At 54.5% G+C, this 16,547-nt stretch overlaps 2 protein-coding genes across 4 annotated transcripts; both read right to left on the bottom strand.

Moving 5' to 3' along the window:
- Positions 1-136: 136 nt before the first annotated feature.
- Positions 137-2,600, bottom strand: Gnmt (glycine N-methyltransferase). 2 transcript variants are annotated; one of them, XM_010617634.3, is made up of 6 exons: positions 2,299-2,593; positions 1,582-1,709; positions 913-1,029; positions 663-805; positions 462-583; positions 137-385 (listed from the first exon to the last, which is right to left on the bottom strand). In XM_010617634.3, exons 1-6 carry the CDS (start codon positions 2,502-2,504, stop codon positions 214-216), a joined length of 888 nt encoding a protein of 295 aa, XP_010615936.1. In that variant the 5' UTR covers positions 2,505-2,593; the 3' UTR covers positions 137-213. The 2 variants fall into 2 exon arrangements, with proteins under 2 accessions (XP_010615936.1, XP_010615937.1); XM_010617635.3 differs by having other exon boundaries at positions 197-385; positions 506-583; positions 2,299-2,600.
- Positions 2,601-6,044: 3,444 nt separating this feature from the next.
- Positions 6,045-16,261, bottom strand: Cnpy3 (canopy FGF signaling regulator 3). 2 transcript variants are annotated; one of them, XM_010617636.3, is made up of 6 exons: positions 16,005-16,261; positions 10,068-10,191; positions 8,954-9,050; positions 6,952-7,074; positions 6,669-6,786; positions 6,045-6,568 (listed from the first exon to the last, which is right to left on the bottom strand). In XM_010617636.3, the coding sequence occupies exons 1-6, from the start codon at positions 16,144-16,146 to the stop codon at positions 6,351-6,353; spliced, it is 822 nt and encodes a 273-aa protein (XP_010615938.1). In that variant the 5' UTR covers positions 16,147-16,261; the 3' UTR covers positions 6,045-6,350. The 2 variants fall into 2 exon arrangements, with proteins under 2 accessions (XP_010615938.1, XP_019062114.1); XM_019206569.2 differs by lacking the exon at positions 16,005-16,261 and adding an exon at positions 15,793-15,882 and having other exon boundaries at positions 6,046-6,568.
- Between the last annotated feature and the right edge of the window lie 286 nt (positions 16,262-16,547).

Below are 16,547 nucleotides of genomic sequence, written 5' to 3'. Positions count from 1 at the left end.
TCCTGGGACAGCTGGGAGATCCATTTTGCAGCCGAAAATAAAGTGTGTGCTGCCCCTTGCTGGTGGTGTGTGGGACTGCAGGGGAAGAGAGCAGCCATGGTGGGAAGGGGGTCATTGGTCCTGACAGAAACACAGGCAGGGCATCGACAGGCACAGGCTGTATTGTGTCTGCCTCTTTGCTTGAGCCACATCACTGCTCCAGGGGTGTCACGTTCAGTCTGTCCTCTTGAGCACGTGGATGAAGTAGCAGGGAACATAGGCCTGGCCCGGCTTGTAAGGCTTGAAGTCACCCAGGACACTGTGCTGGCACTTGCCCCCAAAGGCTGCTTGCAACAGCTCTGTGAAGGACGCCAGGCGGTGCGGGAAGTAGGAGAGCCGGAACTTGCTGCACCAGGTGGCAGACTGTGAGGCTGTGGCCTCGGCACTCAGCAACTCCCCACCCCCACCCAGCCAGGTGCTACCTGAAGCCCTGGGCGCCATCCCGGCCAGCATCTGGCAGTTGTACCGTGTAGTCCAGTGTCACCATGTGAGCTTTGTTGTTCACCGTCAGCACCGATGTCCTGATGTCCTTGGTCAGGTCACTCTAGAAGCGGTGTTAGGGTTGCATTAGCCTCTGCAACCCCCAAGGCTGTGGACCCACGTGTGTCTGCCCCAGGGCCCACCTTGTAGTAGATGTTCTTCCCTGGAGGGGCACAGCCTGTGCTGAGGATGTGGTCATAGTTACGATGGTCGATGACCAGCAAGCCGCCTGGCTGCACCATGCTTGCAATGTTCCTCAGCGCCAGCCGGTGTTCACTCTGGTCACCTGGGCTCCAGGAAGAGCAGAGGCCGTCACCAACCTCCCTCCCACATCTCCCTCCAGGGGCAGAAAGCAGATGCCAGGAAAGGAAGCACCAGGGCCACACCCCTCACCTCTGCAGTCTGGCAAGTGGGCAAAACTGTTCCCAAGGCAGATTACAGCATCAAAGCCACCACCTTCTGGCCTGGGTACATCTTTGTCCAGAGTCATCCAGTTGGCTTCTTCAATGACTAGGGAGCCAGCAATGGGAAGAGAAAGGGGAATAGCATCGCAGGGCCAGCTCCTCCAAGGGTGTTTCTGCAGAACACTGGGCTCCCCTCACATGAGGGGACCGTCAAGGATGGGGAGTCTGAGCAGGAAGCAGGGCTCTGTGCTTAGGGATTGTGACTGGGAGGAGGGACTGCAAAGGGTTATATGACCGTGGTGGTGGACACTATCTGAATGGAGCCTGCTCAACGGCCCTAGGTTCAGAGTACCAAAAAGCAAACCCAAAACACCACCACCTAGCTCTTCACATCCACTAGTCTCCACCATTCAGAGGCTGAGGGTTGTAGGTTCAAACCCAACCTGAGCCACTTAGACCCTGTCTTAAGAAAGGCTGGGAAAGTAGCTCAGTGTGAAAGCCCTGGGTTCAGTCTCCAGAACTGAAAATAAAGTCTGGCTCTTGATCCCTGGTACCTCTTGTGAGGCCCAAGTTTCCTCCTTCAGGGAAAGGACAGTAATATTGCCGTCCCCCACCCCCGTGTAAAAGAGCTGACCTTGCCCAGGAGGAACAGACTTACCCCACTTGTCGAAGGCTGGCTCCCGCCGCCGATTCCAGCGCTCTTTGAGTGCATACTTGAGCATCTTGTCACTAGCGTCCACACTTGTCACGCTGAAGCCCTCTTCTACCAGCATAATGGAGTCCACACTGGGGAAGGGCAGGGCGCACAGCATTGCACCTCAGCCTCCTGTCCCTGACCACACATACCCTCACTGATCCGTTCCTGGCCACCAGGGCTTTTTCCTTTAACATTACACCTTTTCAGGGCCAGGGGTTTAGCTCGGTGGTTCCGCCACCTGCCTGGCAAGCAAGCGCAAGGTTCCAAGTCCGATCCCAGTACCCACCCCCTGCCAAAAAAACACCCTTTCACCGGCGGGGGCCGGGAATTTAGCTCAGCGGTGCTGCCACCTGCCTCGCAAGCACAAGGAACTGAGTTAGATCCCAGGTACCAAACAATACAATGGTGGCAGACCCATTGAGGGAGGGGCAGGGGAGGCTCCGGGAAGCCCTGAAGGGTCCCCAGTAGTGGGCGCTCTGCCACCTCTTCAGGAGCGTGTGAAAGTTCCGGGCATGGCGTACTCCACACGTGCAAATGTTGACCAAGTTGGCGTTGCCTAAGGCCATCGCGGAGGCGCAACGGCAGAGCGAGGGATCTGCTGGCCCGGAACCCCACAAGCCCGAGCTCCACCTGTGACACCTGTCCCGGGTCACCTCCCGCAGTCCCCCTGCTCCTCACCCTGTGCCGCAAGCCACGTCCAACACCCGCTGGCATCCGTGCTGGCGTAGCAGCCCCAGTAGCCACGCTTTGTACTCGGCCGTGCGGCTGCGGGTGTTCCCGATGTATAGCTGCCACACGCGTGCCGCCTCCCCGTCCGCATACTGGTCCGGGAGCCCCTCGGCTGCTACACCCAGGGAGCGGGTGCGGTACACGGTGTCTACCATCTCGTTCTGTGCTAGAGACGAGCAGCCCCCATTTATCGGCGGCCCTTGCCACACTTGGCCAATGGCAGGGGAGCGCGGGGACACGCCCCTGCCTGGCTCTACCCGGCCACGCCTCCGCTGGCCAGGACCAGACTGGCTCCCTTCGCACTTGACACGCGGCTCCGCAGTCCGATCAATCGCCCACTCCACCTCACCTGAGTTGAGAAAGGAAGAAAACTTCAAAATCCATGCAGACATGAGCCCTGGGCGGGCGGGGCTGGACTGCCCAGCAGGGAGGGGGGATGTCTTTCCCGCTGAAGGAGGCCGCCAGGGCTGGGCGGTTGCTGCATCGAGCCTCTTGCCTTGAGTTGGAATCCGGATCTTCTGGCCCAGCTCCGTGGCACATGCCAGGAATCCCTACTACAAGAAGGCAAACGGGGCTGGTAAACTCGGCCAGTCTGGCATTTAAGGGCCCTGCTTCAAGATAAAAAATATAAAAGGGCCTCAGTTCAATCCCCGGTACCAAAAAAAAGGGACTAGGGCTGAAGCTCAGTGCAGAGACCCTAGGTTCCACCCACACAACCACTTAAACCACTGGCTTTCCACAGGGAGAAGTTTGGGGGAAGCACTTTGCTCCCTTGCTGTCACATTGCTTTGGTCACATCGTGCACAGGCTCTTCCCCAGAGCAGGTTCTTCAGGTTTCTCTGAGGCAGAGCCAGGCAGGTGTCACCAAACAAGTCCAAGATGTGCACAAAAGCCTTTCCCACCTGCCTCTGTGTTTCCAGCTAAAGAACAGGCGCCTCTCCTGCCCTAACCCTACCTCAGCAGCAGCCTGGAGCTGGAGGGCGCCCAGGGATGGTGTAATCGCCTTCACTTAGCACACAGGTGGTCTCCGATGGGCCTGGACAAGTGATGGCACCTTGGGCTCACACTTGCCCTCCCAGCAGGTCCTTGGCAACAGACTTAGGCACTCTGTGTGCGGTGGTGTACACCCACTGTCCCAGGTATCCTGGAGCCTGAGGCGGAATGACTGCAAGCTAAAGGCCAGCCTAAGCAACTTAGACTATCTCAAAATAAAGAGGGCTGGGTGGCTGGGGATGTGGCAAGTGCAAGGTCCTGAGTTTGATTCCCAGTACTGCAAAAAGTAAAATAATAAAAAGGGCTGGGGCCAGGTATTTAGCTCAGCACTGTGGCACAAGGTCTTGATCCCTGGTACCAAAAGGGGAGGGCTGGAGTGTAGCTCAGTGATAAGAGCTCTGGCAGCATGTGAGAAGCCCTGGGCTCCGCCCCCAGCTCATGCTTGAGACCTGCAGTGTTGCACGCAGGGCTTCTGTGAACATTTGGGCGATCAGGGCTCCACAGGTAAGGGGCCACCATTTACACCACAGGCCTCGTAGGTCTGGGTTTAAATAATGATAGTTTTCTGCCTCATTCTAACACAATTTACATTAAAACAACACAAATTGGGAGGCTGAGACAGGATTGTGAGTTTGAACCTAGCTGGGCAAATAAGGACTTAGACCGTTTCATCATTTTTTCCCCCAAAAGCTGTGTTTGTAACTTAGCACAGAGACCCTGGGTTCAGTCCCACTACACAGCAGGGTGCTGTGTGGAAAATCCACACATCCACCTGGAGCCAGGAGCTGGCCTCTAGGAGGCACCCTGAGTGAGCCATGAGGGGACCCGGAGCCTTCATTGTCTGGGCCTGGGAGTCTTCATCTCTATTTGGCAGAGGTGAGGTCTAACCCATTGGAGGCAGGTGATGACCGGCCACTGAACCAAAGGAAACCAGCTTGGGGTTTGTACCTCTGCATCAGCCCTAGTGGTGTGGTTAATGGGAGCACTGAGAGCTGGGTCCACCTGGGGTCTGAGAAGCTGCTTCTGAGGACAAGACCCTGATCCAGTAGGGCTCCACGGGGGCCCTGCCCCTTAGGACAGCAGGGTTCTCTTGAGAGCTGGGGTGCAGCTCAGCAGTGGGCACTCGCCTGGCACATGCAGCCCCCAGGTTCCATCCCCAACACACCGGAAACAACAGAGAAGGCAGAGATGTTTGCTCAGCACACAGGCTGCTGTGAAGCCCAGACCGACTGCAACACACCAGCCACCTAAACAAGCTTCCCAGGTGCAGAAAGGAAATCTAACAGGGTTTCTGACACAGAACTGAAATTTGGTTAATTTGTTAGGTTTGCCCGAGTGCATGGCGGGGGGGGGGGTTGTGTGCAAAAGTGGGGCACAGTTGCTCCCTCCTTCCAGACCAGGCTTGATGGGGGTTGGGGAATGCCACTGGCTGGCCCTGGGGGCACAGCAGGATCCCTGAAGCAGCCACAGGTCAAAGAGCAAGGCTTCCCAGTGCTGCTGCCCTCAGGTGTGGGGTTGCAATTGGGTCCCTGGGCCGACACCCCGGAAGCAGATAGGGCACTCTGGGGACAGACGTGGGTTAGTGACAAAAAGGGAACTCAGACTGGCCCAAGAGCCGCAAACTGACTCCTGACCCAGGACCCCAGCTCCTCCCGTACCCAGCTCACTGCAGCAGGGGCACTTAGTGCTAGAGGCAGAGACTGGGGCCGCACCAAGTCCCAGCCTTGAGTAGAGGCAAAGCTACTGCAGCTCTGCTCTCCACATGTCCGGGAGCCACTCCTGGGCTGGGCCTGACTCCCTGCAGCACCCACCCCCGGCCTAGGGCAGGAGAGGTACCATGGGGTACTCACCTGGTACAGCATAACCTTCCTGCTCTCCTTCACCCTCCATGCCAGCCACGAGGCCACTTCCTGCCTGCCTTTCTGATGGGCTAGGGCCGAGCAGGGCCTGGTGCGTGCTCCACTCGCCCTGGCCCAGCTGTTCCTATTTGCCTTTGGGGGTTTGCAGGTGGTGGGCCAGGCCCGAGGGACCGAACCAGGCGAGTGTGAACGCCGCTTGCAGGGCCAGGTGCAGAGGGGAGGACCCTGGCAGCTGGGGAAGTGGAAGCCCTTGGAGTCTGAGTGTGCGTCTCAGCTATGCCACTAATGAAAAGGACCTGTCACAGACCCCACCTCCTCCACGTGTAGTCAGGGTTCAAGTCGACAGCGCTAACAAGTCCCTGCCCCTGCCTGGGACAGCCTGGGAGGACCTGTCCACCACCCCACCACCGGCAGAACACGGTAACCACGCGTTACTGCAGGGCAGGGTGTCCTCCCCTTGAGACTTCGGCAGTGACCGAGTGTGGTCATCGGGGAACAAGGTCCAAGAGCAGGCAGGGCAGATGCAGGTCCGGGGGCGGCAGAAGCAGCGAGGAGGCCAGAAAAATGACGTGAAGGAGGTGTGGGGACAAGACCAGGTGATAAAAGGCAGCGTGAGTGGGACAAGGCATGAGGAACAGGCAGGGGCAGAGGGTGAGGGCAGCTGCCACCCTGCCCAGGGACACTGCACCGCGCGGGGCCTTGCCCCAAGCATCCCACACTGCCACTCCACTTGACCTTAGCCAAAAGGCCGAGAATCGATCACATTGCCACTCAAACGAGGACCGTTAGGGGCAGGAGAGACCCATGGGTGCCGCAGGACCCCTGGGGCCAGGACGCAGGAGTCACAACCAAAACGCCAACAGATCTTTACTCGAGCCCGCAGGAGGGGGTACAGGGCTGGGGTGCAGTCTTCGCTTCTCGGAGTGGGGGGGAGGAAGTCGGAAGCCAGGTGCTCTCAGACGCTGCAGGGCTTGTGCTTGGTGCCAGCACCTGTCCCTGTCCCTCCCGAGTCACAATGGATTCTGCAAGTTCTGCGGCCACCCAGACTCTGGGCCAGGAGGGGAACCGGAGCCGCTGGGTGCCCGTCCTGGTCCTGAGCTGGGTCAGCCCGGGTCAGCATCACGGCAGACTCTTCAGCCTCGAAGTCACTCAGAGCTCGTCAGGAGGGCTGTGTGGGAGCGGTGATGCCTTCTGGATGTCCCCCTCCTCCTCGTCCTTGGCACCGGGGTCCCCCTCAAGTCCCCCAAGCTCCTTCCTCTGCTTGTTGCTGCCGCTGGCCGCCTTGGCCTGGCCGCCCTTCTCCGCCTTCTGCCCTCCCAGCGCAGCCGTGTCACCCTTCTTGCCGGACCAGCGCTCTGCCAGGCAGCCTGCAGGGGGCGGGAGAGGCTGCGGCCCTGGCCCGAGTCGGGGCCTCTTGTGTCCCCGGGGCACCCTCTGTCCCCGCCCGTGGTCCCCTCCAGGACTCACTGGTGTCCTTGCCCTTCAGCACATGGTTGGTACACAGGAACTCGGTGAGGTCCTCCTCCTGGTGGTTCCGGTACCAGTCCTCGATCACCTCCTCGAACTCCTCCACCAGCACGTCACACTGTGGGCCAGGACACACCACACCGGGTCAGCGCGGCCGGCCCCAGCACCTGCCTCACTCCCAGGGGCTCCCCAAGCCTCCTGACCCCACAACAGGCAGGCAGCTGGGCTTCAACTGAAGCCACCAAGGTGAGGCCAGGGTCACCAGCTCCTGCCCCTCCCGTACCTGCTTCTTGAGGTCAGCCACCTCAGCGGAGGTCTCATTCCACAGCTCGTAGGGGATGTCCATCACCACCTTGACGCCCTTGTGCACCAGGCCGTGCAGTGTCTCGAAGGTCTCCGACATGCCCTGGGGCACGGAGCTGTGTTACCTACCTTGCCCTGGGGCTGAGGACCTGACTTCTGGCCCTTGACCAGGCCTTCCTGCCCCTTTCAGGCAGCTGCCCACCATCCCTGAACCCCTCCCCAGCCTTTCAAAAGGTCAGCTGTTGCCCTCAGGCTTTGAACGGAACTGCATCCCCAGACCTTGTTATCTTTTTCTGTGGCCCAGGCTCAAACTTGCAATCCTCCTGCCTCAGCCTCCAAGAATGCAGGGATTACAGGATATACCACCACACCATCTGCCCTCAGGCCTTTTAACTCAGATTCCTTTTCTCTCAGCTATTCCTTCACCTTGCTGGGCACACCCTGTTCTGGGTTCTTCCTGGCAGGAGGAAGAGGAAGCAGCCAAGGCAGGAAGGACCCTTTATTCTGTAAAAACTGTCTCTGTTGCTGGGCAGGGCCAACACATTGCCCATCTCCTCCCTCTTCCTAAAGACACACACACACACCACACGGCCCATAGCTCAGGGGTACCGCACCTAACATGAGTGAGGCCATGGGTTCCATCTGCAGCACTGCAAATAGCAGAATACAAAACATCCATGTACTTTCCCTTGCCACCCTGTTCTACACGGCAGTGGTGTGCGCACGTGGTTTTGCCTGTTTGCTCTACACACATGGGACAGGGGCTGAGCTCACAGGCAGCTCTAGCTGTGAACACTCAGGGACCAACCTCGCCCCTGCTGGTGGGAAGTTTTTTCCTGTTTGCTACAGAAAATAACTTGATTTTTAACTGTTTTATTTTATTTCTTTTCCCCAAGACAGGGTCTGGCTATGTACTTCAGCCTGGCCTCAAATTAATGGCAATTCTCCTGCCTCAGCCTCCTGAGTGCTAGGATTACAGGTGTGGGCAACTACGCCCAGCAGAACATAATTTTAAACACTTCTTAGTAAAGCAAACATGGATTCATGAGCTAAAGTCAGGTAACTGTTTTTCAGGACTAGGGATTGAACCCAGAGCCTTCACTTCATGCCGAGCTACACATATGGGCCCTTTTGTTTTTTTTTTTTTGTAATTTTTTTTTGGTACCGGGGATTGAACTCGGGTCCTTGCACTTTCAAGGCAGGCCATTGAACCGCTGAGCTAAATCCCCAGCCCCTATGTATTTTTTAAATTTTGAGACAGAGTCAAACTAAATTGCTAAATTGTCCAGAATGGGCTTGAACTTTTTTTTGTTATCATTGTTTTTTGAGACACAATCTCACTATGTAGTTGAGACTGACCTGGAACTCACTATGTAGCCCAGGCTGGTCTCGAACTCACAGCGATCCTCCTGCCTCAGCCTCCCAAGTGCTGGGATTACAGGCATGAGCCACCACGCCTGGCTGGGCTTGACATTGAGACTGCCTGCGTCAGCCTCCCAGAGTGCTGGGATTACAGGTGCATGTATCATACCTGGCTACTAAGAAGGGATTTTAGGGGGAAATTTTAGCAGAAGGGCCTGTTAGAAGCAGCTACTTCCTTTGTGCACAATGTATTCAGTGTGAGCTGGGTATCAGATGGGGTATAGGGAGGTGCTGCATGGGCCTGGGGGTGTAAACGTAACCACTGCAGTCCCCAAGTGACTTCTGAATCTCCCCAAATTCTGCACATCCGCACTTCACTGGTTCCTCCTTACACAAGGGATTTAGGTCCCCATGAGCGCTGCTACCCGGACACTTCCATCTGTGTCTGACTCAAGGAGGGACCCTGACAGGAGGCCCAGGAGGTCATGTATGTGCCTGATGCCGCTGAGCATGAGACCACCAATCCAAGAGTAGGCTGAGGCAGGAGGGCTCCTGGGATGCTCAGCACGCGCACGCGCACACACTGACGCGGGCCTGGGCGAGAGTGTGGCAGAGCCCACCTTGGCAAAGCGGTTGCTGCCGGCCCGCTCCTTGTGCAGGCTGTAGTCCAGGAGCCGCTTGCAAATGGTCTCGGTGACCTCGATCAACCGCAAGTCCCTGCCGAGACAGCAGCAGAGAGGCGCTGAGTCCCCTCCCGGGCCCGGCGCGTCCCTCCAGCCCTGCTGCCCAGCACTGGCGTGGCTGGCTCACCGACGACGGGAAGGCAGAGCTGGAAGGGAGACAGCTCATCGGGCCTGCGGGCTCGGGAGGCTGGAACACAGACCAGAGAGCAGGGTCACGGCTCTGGAACCCCGGCTGCTCGTGCCCAGCCACACCCCGGCCTATCCGCTCATTCAGTTATCTTTTGATGAACTGGGGCGGGAACTTGGGGCCTGGTCCACGCTAGGCAAGGGCTCTACCTTGAGTTTTTATTTATTAAAATTTTTTTTGGTACCAGAAATCAAACTGGGAACCTTGCACTTGCAAGGCAAACAGTGAAACCACTGAGCTAAATCCCCATCCCATTAATTTTTTTTAGAGAGACGTGAGAAGGTTTATTAGAGACAGAGAGAGATATAGGACATATTTAAAGGCAGAGTGCACATGCTCAGAGAATGAAGCTCCTTTATTCATGTTTTTTTTTTTTTTTTTTTTTGTACCAGGGATCAAACTCAGGACCTTGTGCACCACTTAGCTAAACCTCTGGCCCTATTTATGCTTTTGAGACAAGATCTTGCTAAGTAGTCCAGGCTGGCCTTGAACTCACACCAGTTCTCCTGCCTCAGCCTCCTAAGTGCTGGGTTTACAGGGGTGCACCACCATATACAGCTCGATTTTTTAATAAAGCAAAACATCAAATTTTGTTGGGAAAACATCAGTACATTTTGAAAGCAGGGTTATGGCCAACAGACATTCCTTTCAGGTTTTGATTTTAATATCTTTTGAAGGCAAGAAGCAGTGACAGTTCCACGCTTGCTCTTACAGATGAGGACTGCAGTGCAGACAAGGACTGGAGGGGGCCTCTGTGAGTGCCAGCCTCTCCCTCGGTGCAGGTCCACCCAGAGGGATAGGAAGGGCGATCGCCAAGCCCCGACCCTGAAGCAGGAGGAGGTGGGGCCCGAGCTGCGCACTTACGACTTGGTGTATCTGACGCCCGCCACCTTGCGGTCCAGGACGCCGTACCCCGTGCCAATCACCTCCTTCGTCTTGCCCGTTTCCTCAAAGGCAGACTTCAGCTCCACGGCGACGTACTTGCACACTGCAGTGGGGACACAGGACACCGCCCAGGCCTGAGCGCACAGGAGCCAGGAGGGAGGCCAGTGCCCAAGCAAGACGACCCAGGCAAGCAACGCTCCTGGCCGGGCCAGGGCACGGCTCCAGGCAGGCAGGAGTCAGCTTACCCAAGCCCTCGCGCCCCTCCTAACTTCTAAAGGCTTCACACACAGCTAGGGTGCCGGCGCTTGCCTGTAATCCTGGCACTCAGGAGGCTGAGGCAGGAAGACTGGGAGTTTGAGCCCAGACTGGGCCACCTAGCGAGTGCAAAACCAGTCTGAACTACACAGTGAGACTGTCAAAGAACAAATGAATCAGACATAGCATCCCCGAGGCTGTGGATCCGATTCCCTGAACCACAAGGAAAAAAAAAGAGGGCTGGGTTATAGATCAGTAGGAGCATCTTTGTCTAGTATTCACGAGGCCCTGGGTTCAAATCCCCCAAACCAAAAATAAAATGAAACAAAATAAACTTGATTTTTAAAAATCCCAACAAAAAGGAAAGTACTGTGATTAGTTGACTGACCTCAGAGTTAACATCTTTTAACCAACTATTTGGTCACATTATAAGGGATGGGGTTTTATGGAGAAATAGACCTGCTGCTACTATTTCTCTCCACAACCCAAGGCCAGGCCGGGCAACACAGGGAGACCTGTCTCAAAATAAAAACAGCTGAGGCGGCCAGGAATTTAGCTCAGTGGTCCTGCCGCCTGCTGGCAAGTGCAAGGACCCAAGTTTGATACCCAGTACAAAAACAAAAACAAAACCCCAAAAAATAAACATACAAAAGAATTGCTAGGAAATAAAATTTATGAAAATGTTCAATATCACTGGTCATTCAAGAGATTCCATCTCACTCCAGAAAGAATGGCTGTTATCAAGAAATCAACCATGGTGGGGCCGGGGATTTAGCTCAGTGGTTCCGCCACCTGCCTTGCAAGCACAAGGACCCAAGTTTGATCCCCAGTACCCCCACATAATATCACTGGTCATTCAAGAGATTCCATCTCACTCCAGAAAGAATGGCTGTTATCAAGAAATCAACCATGGTGGGGCCGGGGATTTAGCTCAGTGGTTCCGCCACCTGCCTTGCAAGCAAAAGGACCCAAGTTTGATCCCCAGTACCCCCCCCCCACACACAAAGAAATCAACCATGGACCAGGGATTTAGCTCAGTGGCACTATGCCTGCCTCACAAACTCAAGGTCCTGAGTTCGATCCCTGGTACAAAAAAGAAAGAAAAGAAATCAACCAAAAACAAATGCTGGAGGGGTTGAGGAGAAAAAGGAACCCTTTCCACTGTTGGTGGGAGCGTGGCCTGGTGCAACCACTGTGGAAATCAGTGTGGAGAGTCCTCAAAATACTAAAACTAGAGGTTCTATTTGACCCAGCTATTCCGCTTCTTGGTATTTTCCTGAGAGAATTTAAAAGCATCAAACCACAGTGATATACGCACACCCATGTTACAGCCCCACAGTGTGTAATAGCTAAATCTTGCAAACAGCCCAAGTGCCCATCAAACGATGAAGAGATTCAGATGTAGTTTTTTATACAATGCAGTACTACTTTGCCATAAAGAAGGATGCATTTGATGCAAGTGTAAGGACCCGAGTTCCATCCAGGTTCCAAAAAAGAAAAAGAAGAAGGATACGTTTGAGACATTTCTAGCTAAATGAATGGACCCCGTGACCATACTCTTAAGTGAAATAAATCAGGTGCACATGTTTAAATACCAACTGTTTCTCTGGTGTGCAAAACCAAAGTGGTAATAACGGCTAAAACGTATCAGAGATATTGGGAAATGGGAAGAAAATGTTCAAATGGGAAAGGGAACAAGGGAGGAGGAAGGGAAAAGAAAAAAGTGAAAGTAGAAGGAAAAATGGAAACAAAGCTTTTGTACGTGGGGCTTGAGGGGAGGGAATACTGGGAAAAAAGAGGCAGGATGTATTATGTACAGGTGCAAATTTCCCACGATGAGTGTTATCATTATGTATGCCTAAAATGTACCAATAAATGTTTTGCTATTAAAAAAAAATGGGTGAGGATGTGAGTCAGTGCCCAGTTCAACCCCAATAACACAAAAAAAGCTGCAAATAGGACCCTTCCCCACACCTATGTCAGCACATACCTTTCACATACCTCCCAAGAACAAACACCTTCCCCATATCAAAATCATTACAAAACTTGGAAAATTAACAGTAATCCCTACATCACCCAGTCGTCCCTATTAACATGTCCCAAACCTCTCCTAAATATCTTTTTTTTTGGTACTGGGTAGTGAACTCGGGTCCTGGTGCTTGCAAGACAGGCGGTGGAACCACTGAGCTAAATCCCCGGCTTCCCTAAATATCTTTTATGACTCTTTTTTGTTTGTTTGGGTTTTTTTGTTTGTTTCTGTTTTTGTTTTGGTACCAGGGATTGAACTCAGGACCTTGTGCTTTCGAGGTAAGCATGGTACCACTGAGCTAAATCCCAGGCCTTGGTTTTGGTTTCTTGAGACAGGATCTTGCTATGTAGCCCAGGCTGGACTTGAACTCAAGGCAATCCTCCTGCCTCAGCCTCCCGAGGTCTGCACCATCCTAGGCTCTTTCATGGCTGTTTACCCCGATTTCATGTATTCTAGAGCCCCAGAGGCCTTGCCCAGCTGTCTCTGGACGTGTGCTGTCCCATCTCCCCTTCCTCGGTCAGTAAGCAAGCCCTGTGCAGCAGTCCCTGCCTGGTTCAGACAGAAACAAGGCCCCCTTTCCTGGACACTGAGCCTCATGGGGCAGGCAGCACTGTAGACCATCACTGCAGGAAAGGAGCCGAAGCACCCTAGGCATCCCTACCCTTCTAATAGACACTGCATTTAACCTCGGCCTCCAGGCAGCCCTCCAGGAGTAATCCCAAAGGCTCTGCAGGCTCCTTGCTCTCCCTAAGGAGCTCAGTCATTTCCTGAGTCTCTCCCCAGACTACAAGGATCGCCAGTGTCCTTGTGCACCGGGTTGTTCCTGGGTCTCTGGCCTGAGACTCTACACAGTGAAGGCTTTGGTGCCATGGCTGACACAGCCACGCTTGTGACTGAGGCCTAAGAATGGAATTCAGAGGTACAAGAACCCAATGATGAATGCAACCATACTGTATGCCTAAAATGTACCAATAAACTCAATGAGAGAGAAAAAAAAAGGAATGGAATTCAGTGTGCAGACCAAATGCCACCTGCACCGTGACAACACTGACAGCAGAATGTGGCAAAAACCAGTTACCACAAAAATACAGAGAAGTCAAAATATATAGTGAGTGTTTAAATTTTAAGAATTTATTTCAGTTTCCAGCACTAGGGAGGCTGAGACAGGAGGATCAAGCCCAGCCTGGGCTACATAGTAAGTTCAAGACCAGAATGAACTACATGGTGAGACCCTGTCTTAAATTAAAAAAAAATAAAAAAAAAAAAAAAAAAAAAAAAAAAGAAAAAGAAATATCCCCTCAAAATCCTCCCCCTCTCTTGGAACACCCTCATCTCATTGTCCTTGTCACTTCCTGCAGCAGCTCTATAGTCCTTTCCTGAGTGTCTTCATAACGTGTGATCAAAAATATGGGGATTGGGCCAGGGATTTAGCTCAATGGCGCTGTACCTGCCTCACAAGTGCAAGGTCCTAGATTCAATTCCCAGTACCAGGGGGGAAAAATGGTGACTGCTACTGCCCAGTGGCATCCAGAAGAAGGACCAGGCTGATAAACACATTATGCTGTGTCCTCGCCTACCTCAGTCACCAGATCTGACACCATGTGTCTTGGGTCTTCCCCAAAGTCAAAATAACCACAAAAGGGAAACATTTTGAATCAATTCAGGACATCAAGGCAGCTAGGACAGCAGTGCCACCTCAGACACTCACGAAAGAGGACTCCAGAGCTGCTGCAGAGAGACAAGAACAATGGGATGAGTGTGAAGGAAGGAGTCTGAGAGAGATTCATGATGATGTCATTTACTGTAATAAATTTTTTTTTTGGCTCTGAGGATAGAACTCAGGACCTTGTGCTTGCCAGGCAGGTGCTAGGCCACTAAGCTAAATCCCTGGATCCTTGCAATAAAATTTTAAATTCACCATACATTTCTTTTTCTTTCTTTCTTCTTCTGTTTTTGTTTTTGTGCCTGGGATCGAACTCAGGACCTCGAGCTTGCAAGGCAGGCAGCAGAAGCACTGAGCTAAATCCCCGGCCCGGACATCCGCTCTCTTCTACCCATCAGCCACAACCTTGCTTCCAACTCTTCCAGGTATCGCCTCTGAGAGCCCTCCCAGAACAGGACTCGGAGGAGCTCATGGCACAGGCCCCGACCCCCAGGGGCATCCGGATGCCTGCTCCTTTCTGGGCAGCTTCTCCTTGCTCCAGTAAGAGCCTGTTCCCACCTGGCCAGGGAGCCTGAAGGCAGCGTTTTTGGGCCAGACCCCACCAACACTTAATAACAAAGGTGCAGAAACGATAATAAACGCCATACTAAGAGCAGCCTACAGGCTGGAGTTTGCCAAGCCAGTCTGCAACTGCAAATCCCTTGTAAATTAATCTTCACCAATTACAAAATGAGGTTAGGCTGGAATGATCGCTGAGATCTCTGCCAGCTCTGGGCTGCTGGGTCTGTGGATGCCTCTGAAGCCAACGAAATGTGAGCTGCTCAGGCCATGAGAATCGTAAGAGGAACGGTGGGGACTCTTGGGTATCAGAATAAATCAGAAAGTGAAGGGGAGAGGAAGTGAAACACCCAAAGGGAGGTCAGCCAGGACCAGAGGAAGGGGGCAGAGTGCACCCAACAGGGCAAACCCACACTGGGTACCAGTGAGGTCTGGGACCTCAGGATCAGCTCACTCCTCCTCGTGCAAATGGCAGGATTATGTGCTACAAACCACTCACCCCACAGGCAGAGCTTAGGGAACATCTGGCCCAGCGCAGGCTTTGAATTCAGATGAACAGGATTCAGAGCCAATTTTTCTGCGGGGTCTTGGGGATAGAGGGTGGGATGGAAAGGGTGACTGAAAGGTCAGAGGAAACAGAACTGGGGGGGCTCTCATAGTCCTAGATCCCTGGCCAGACTGCTGAAACACCTGCTTCCGCTTCTTTTTGTTTGTTTTTGCTTTTTGAGACAGGGTCACACTAAGTAGTTCAGGTTGGCTGCAAACTCGCTACAACCCTCCTGCCTCAGCCTCCCGAGTGCTGGAATTACAGATGCCCGTTCCTGCTTCTGCTTCTACGATTTGGGGACTTACCTTTTCTCAATATTCCTAAAATCTTCCTCCTCCACCCATTTTCCCAGTGCTGCATGCCTCCTGCAAAGTGCCCCTCTTAATGCCTAGGACCCTCTTCCTTCCTCCACACCCCAGGGCCCACCACTTCGTTCTTCGTGTTCTAAACACTTCTCCTGGGTGCCTACCAGAAACTGAATAGCAGACCGAGCCCCTCAGGCGCTGTCAGAGGGGGCAACAGAGCACTGCACAGCAGGGAGGGAGGCGAGGGGAGTCTCAGCGGCTGCTTCCCGTTTCGGTTCCGCAAACGCTGCGGAGCTGCCAGGCCAGGCCTGCTCTCCTCTGGGTGCCCTCTCCCCACTTCTCCTCACCTGCTACTCTCACTACCCTGCAGACTCCTGACGACGTCTCCCCGACGCCCCATGCACCCCACCTCCAGGAGATCTGCTGCTCCTCGCGGCCCCGAGCCCTACGCTCGTGTCACGGGATCCCAGGCACCCCGGTGCCCAGCGCCCACCCCAGCACCCAGTGGGTCCCTGCTCCCAGCCTGGAGTTTAGCCCCGCCCAGGCCCCGCCCTCTCACCTTCGCATTTGCTGGGCAGCCGGACCCAGTCGGTGTCCTCTGCCCGGGTTTGACTCGGGCCCAGCCCCGGAGCCGGCAACAGCAGCAGCAGTAAGGGCAGAAGTGGAAGACAGCGCGGTGCAAGCTCGATCAGCGACTCCATGGCCCGGGCGGACAGGATCCGCGCGGACCGGGCTGCGCTTCCTCCGCAGGCGCGCGCCTAGCAGCTTCCCCGCGCCGCTTCCGGGACTGTGCACGTGCCTCGGCGTAACCACGGCAACCGTGAGCCCCCCGCCCCCGCGCCCCTTCCCCTGCCGGTCTGGATCCGCCTTCCTAACGGACGGACCACCGAGCCAATGGACTTTCTCCGGGTTTGCCTTCTAGCCAATAAGAAGACGATTCTTTTTCAGACTCGGCCAATACGAGAGCAAATGGTGGCTTCAGGGACCAATGGCTACATTTTTCCCACCCCATAACGGAGGTTTGGGAGAGGTTAGAAGATCAGGACCAAGGGGCTAGAACGTCGGGTCTGGCCCTGGCCGGCCCTGCGTGGGCCGGTTCGAA

The sequence above is a fragment of the Fukomys damarensis genome, unplaced genomic scaffold (assembly GCF_012274545.1).
Source record: "Fukomys damarensis isolate Sample0158 unplaced genomic scaffold, DMR_v1.0_HiC HiC_scaffold_20, whole genome shotgun sequence".
Classification (NCBI taxonomy): domain Eukaryota; kingdom Metazoa; phylum Chordata; class Mammalia; order Rodentia; family Bathyergidae; genus Fukomys; species Fukomys damarensis.
Note: the sequence above shows the minus strand (reverse complement) of the source record. Positions and strands in the feature narration are given on the sequence as shown.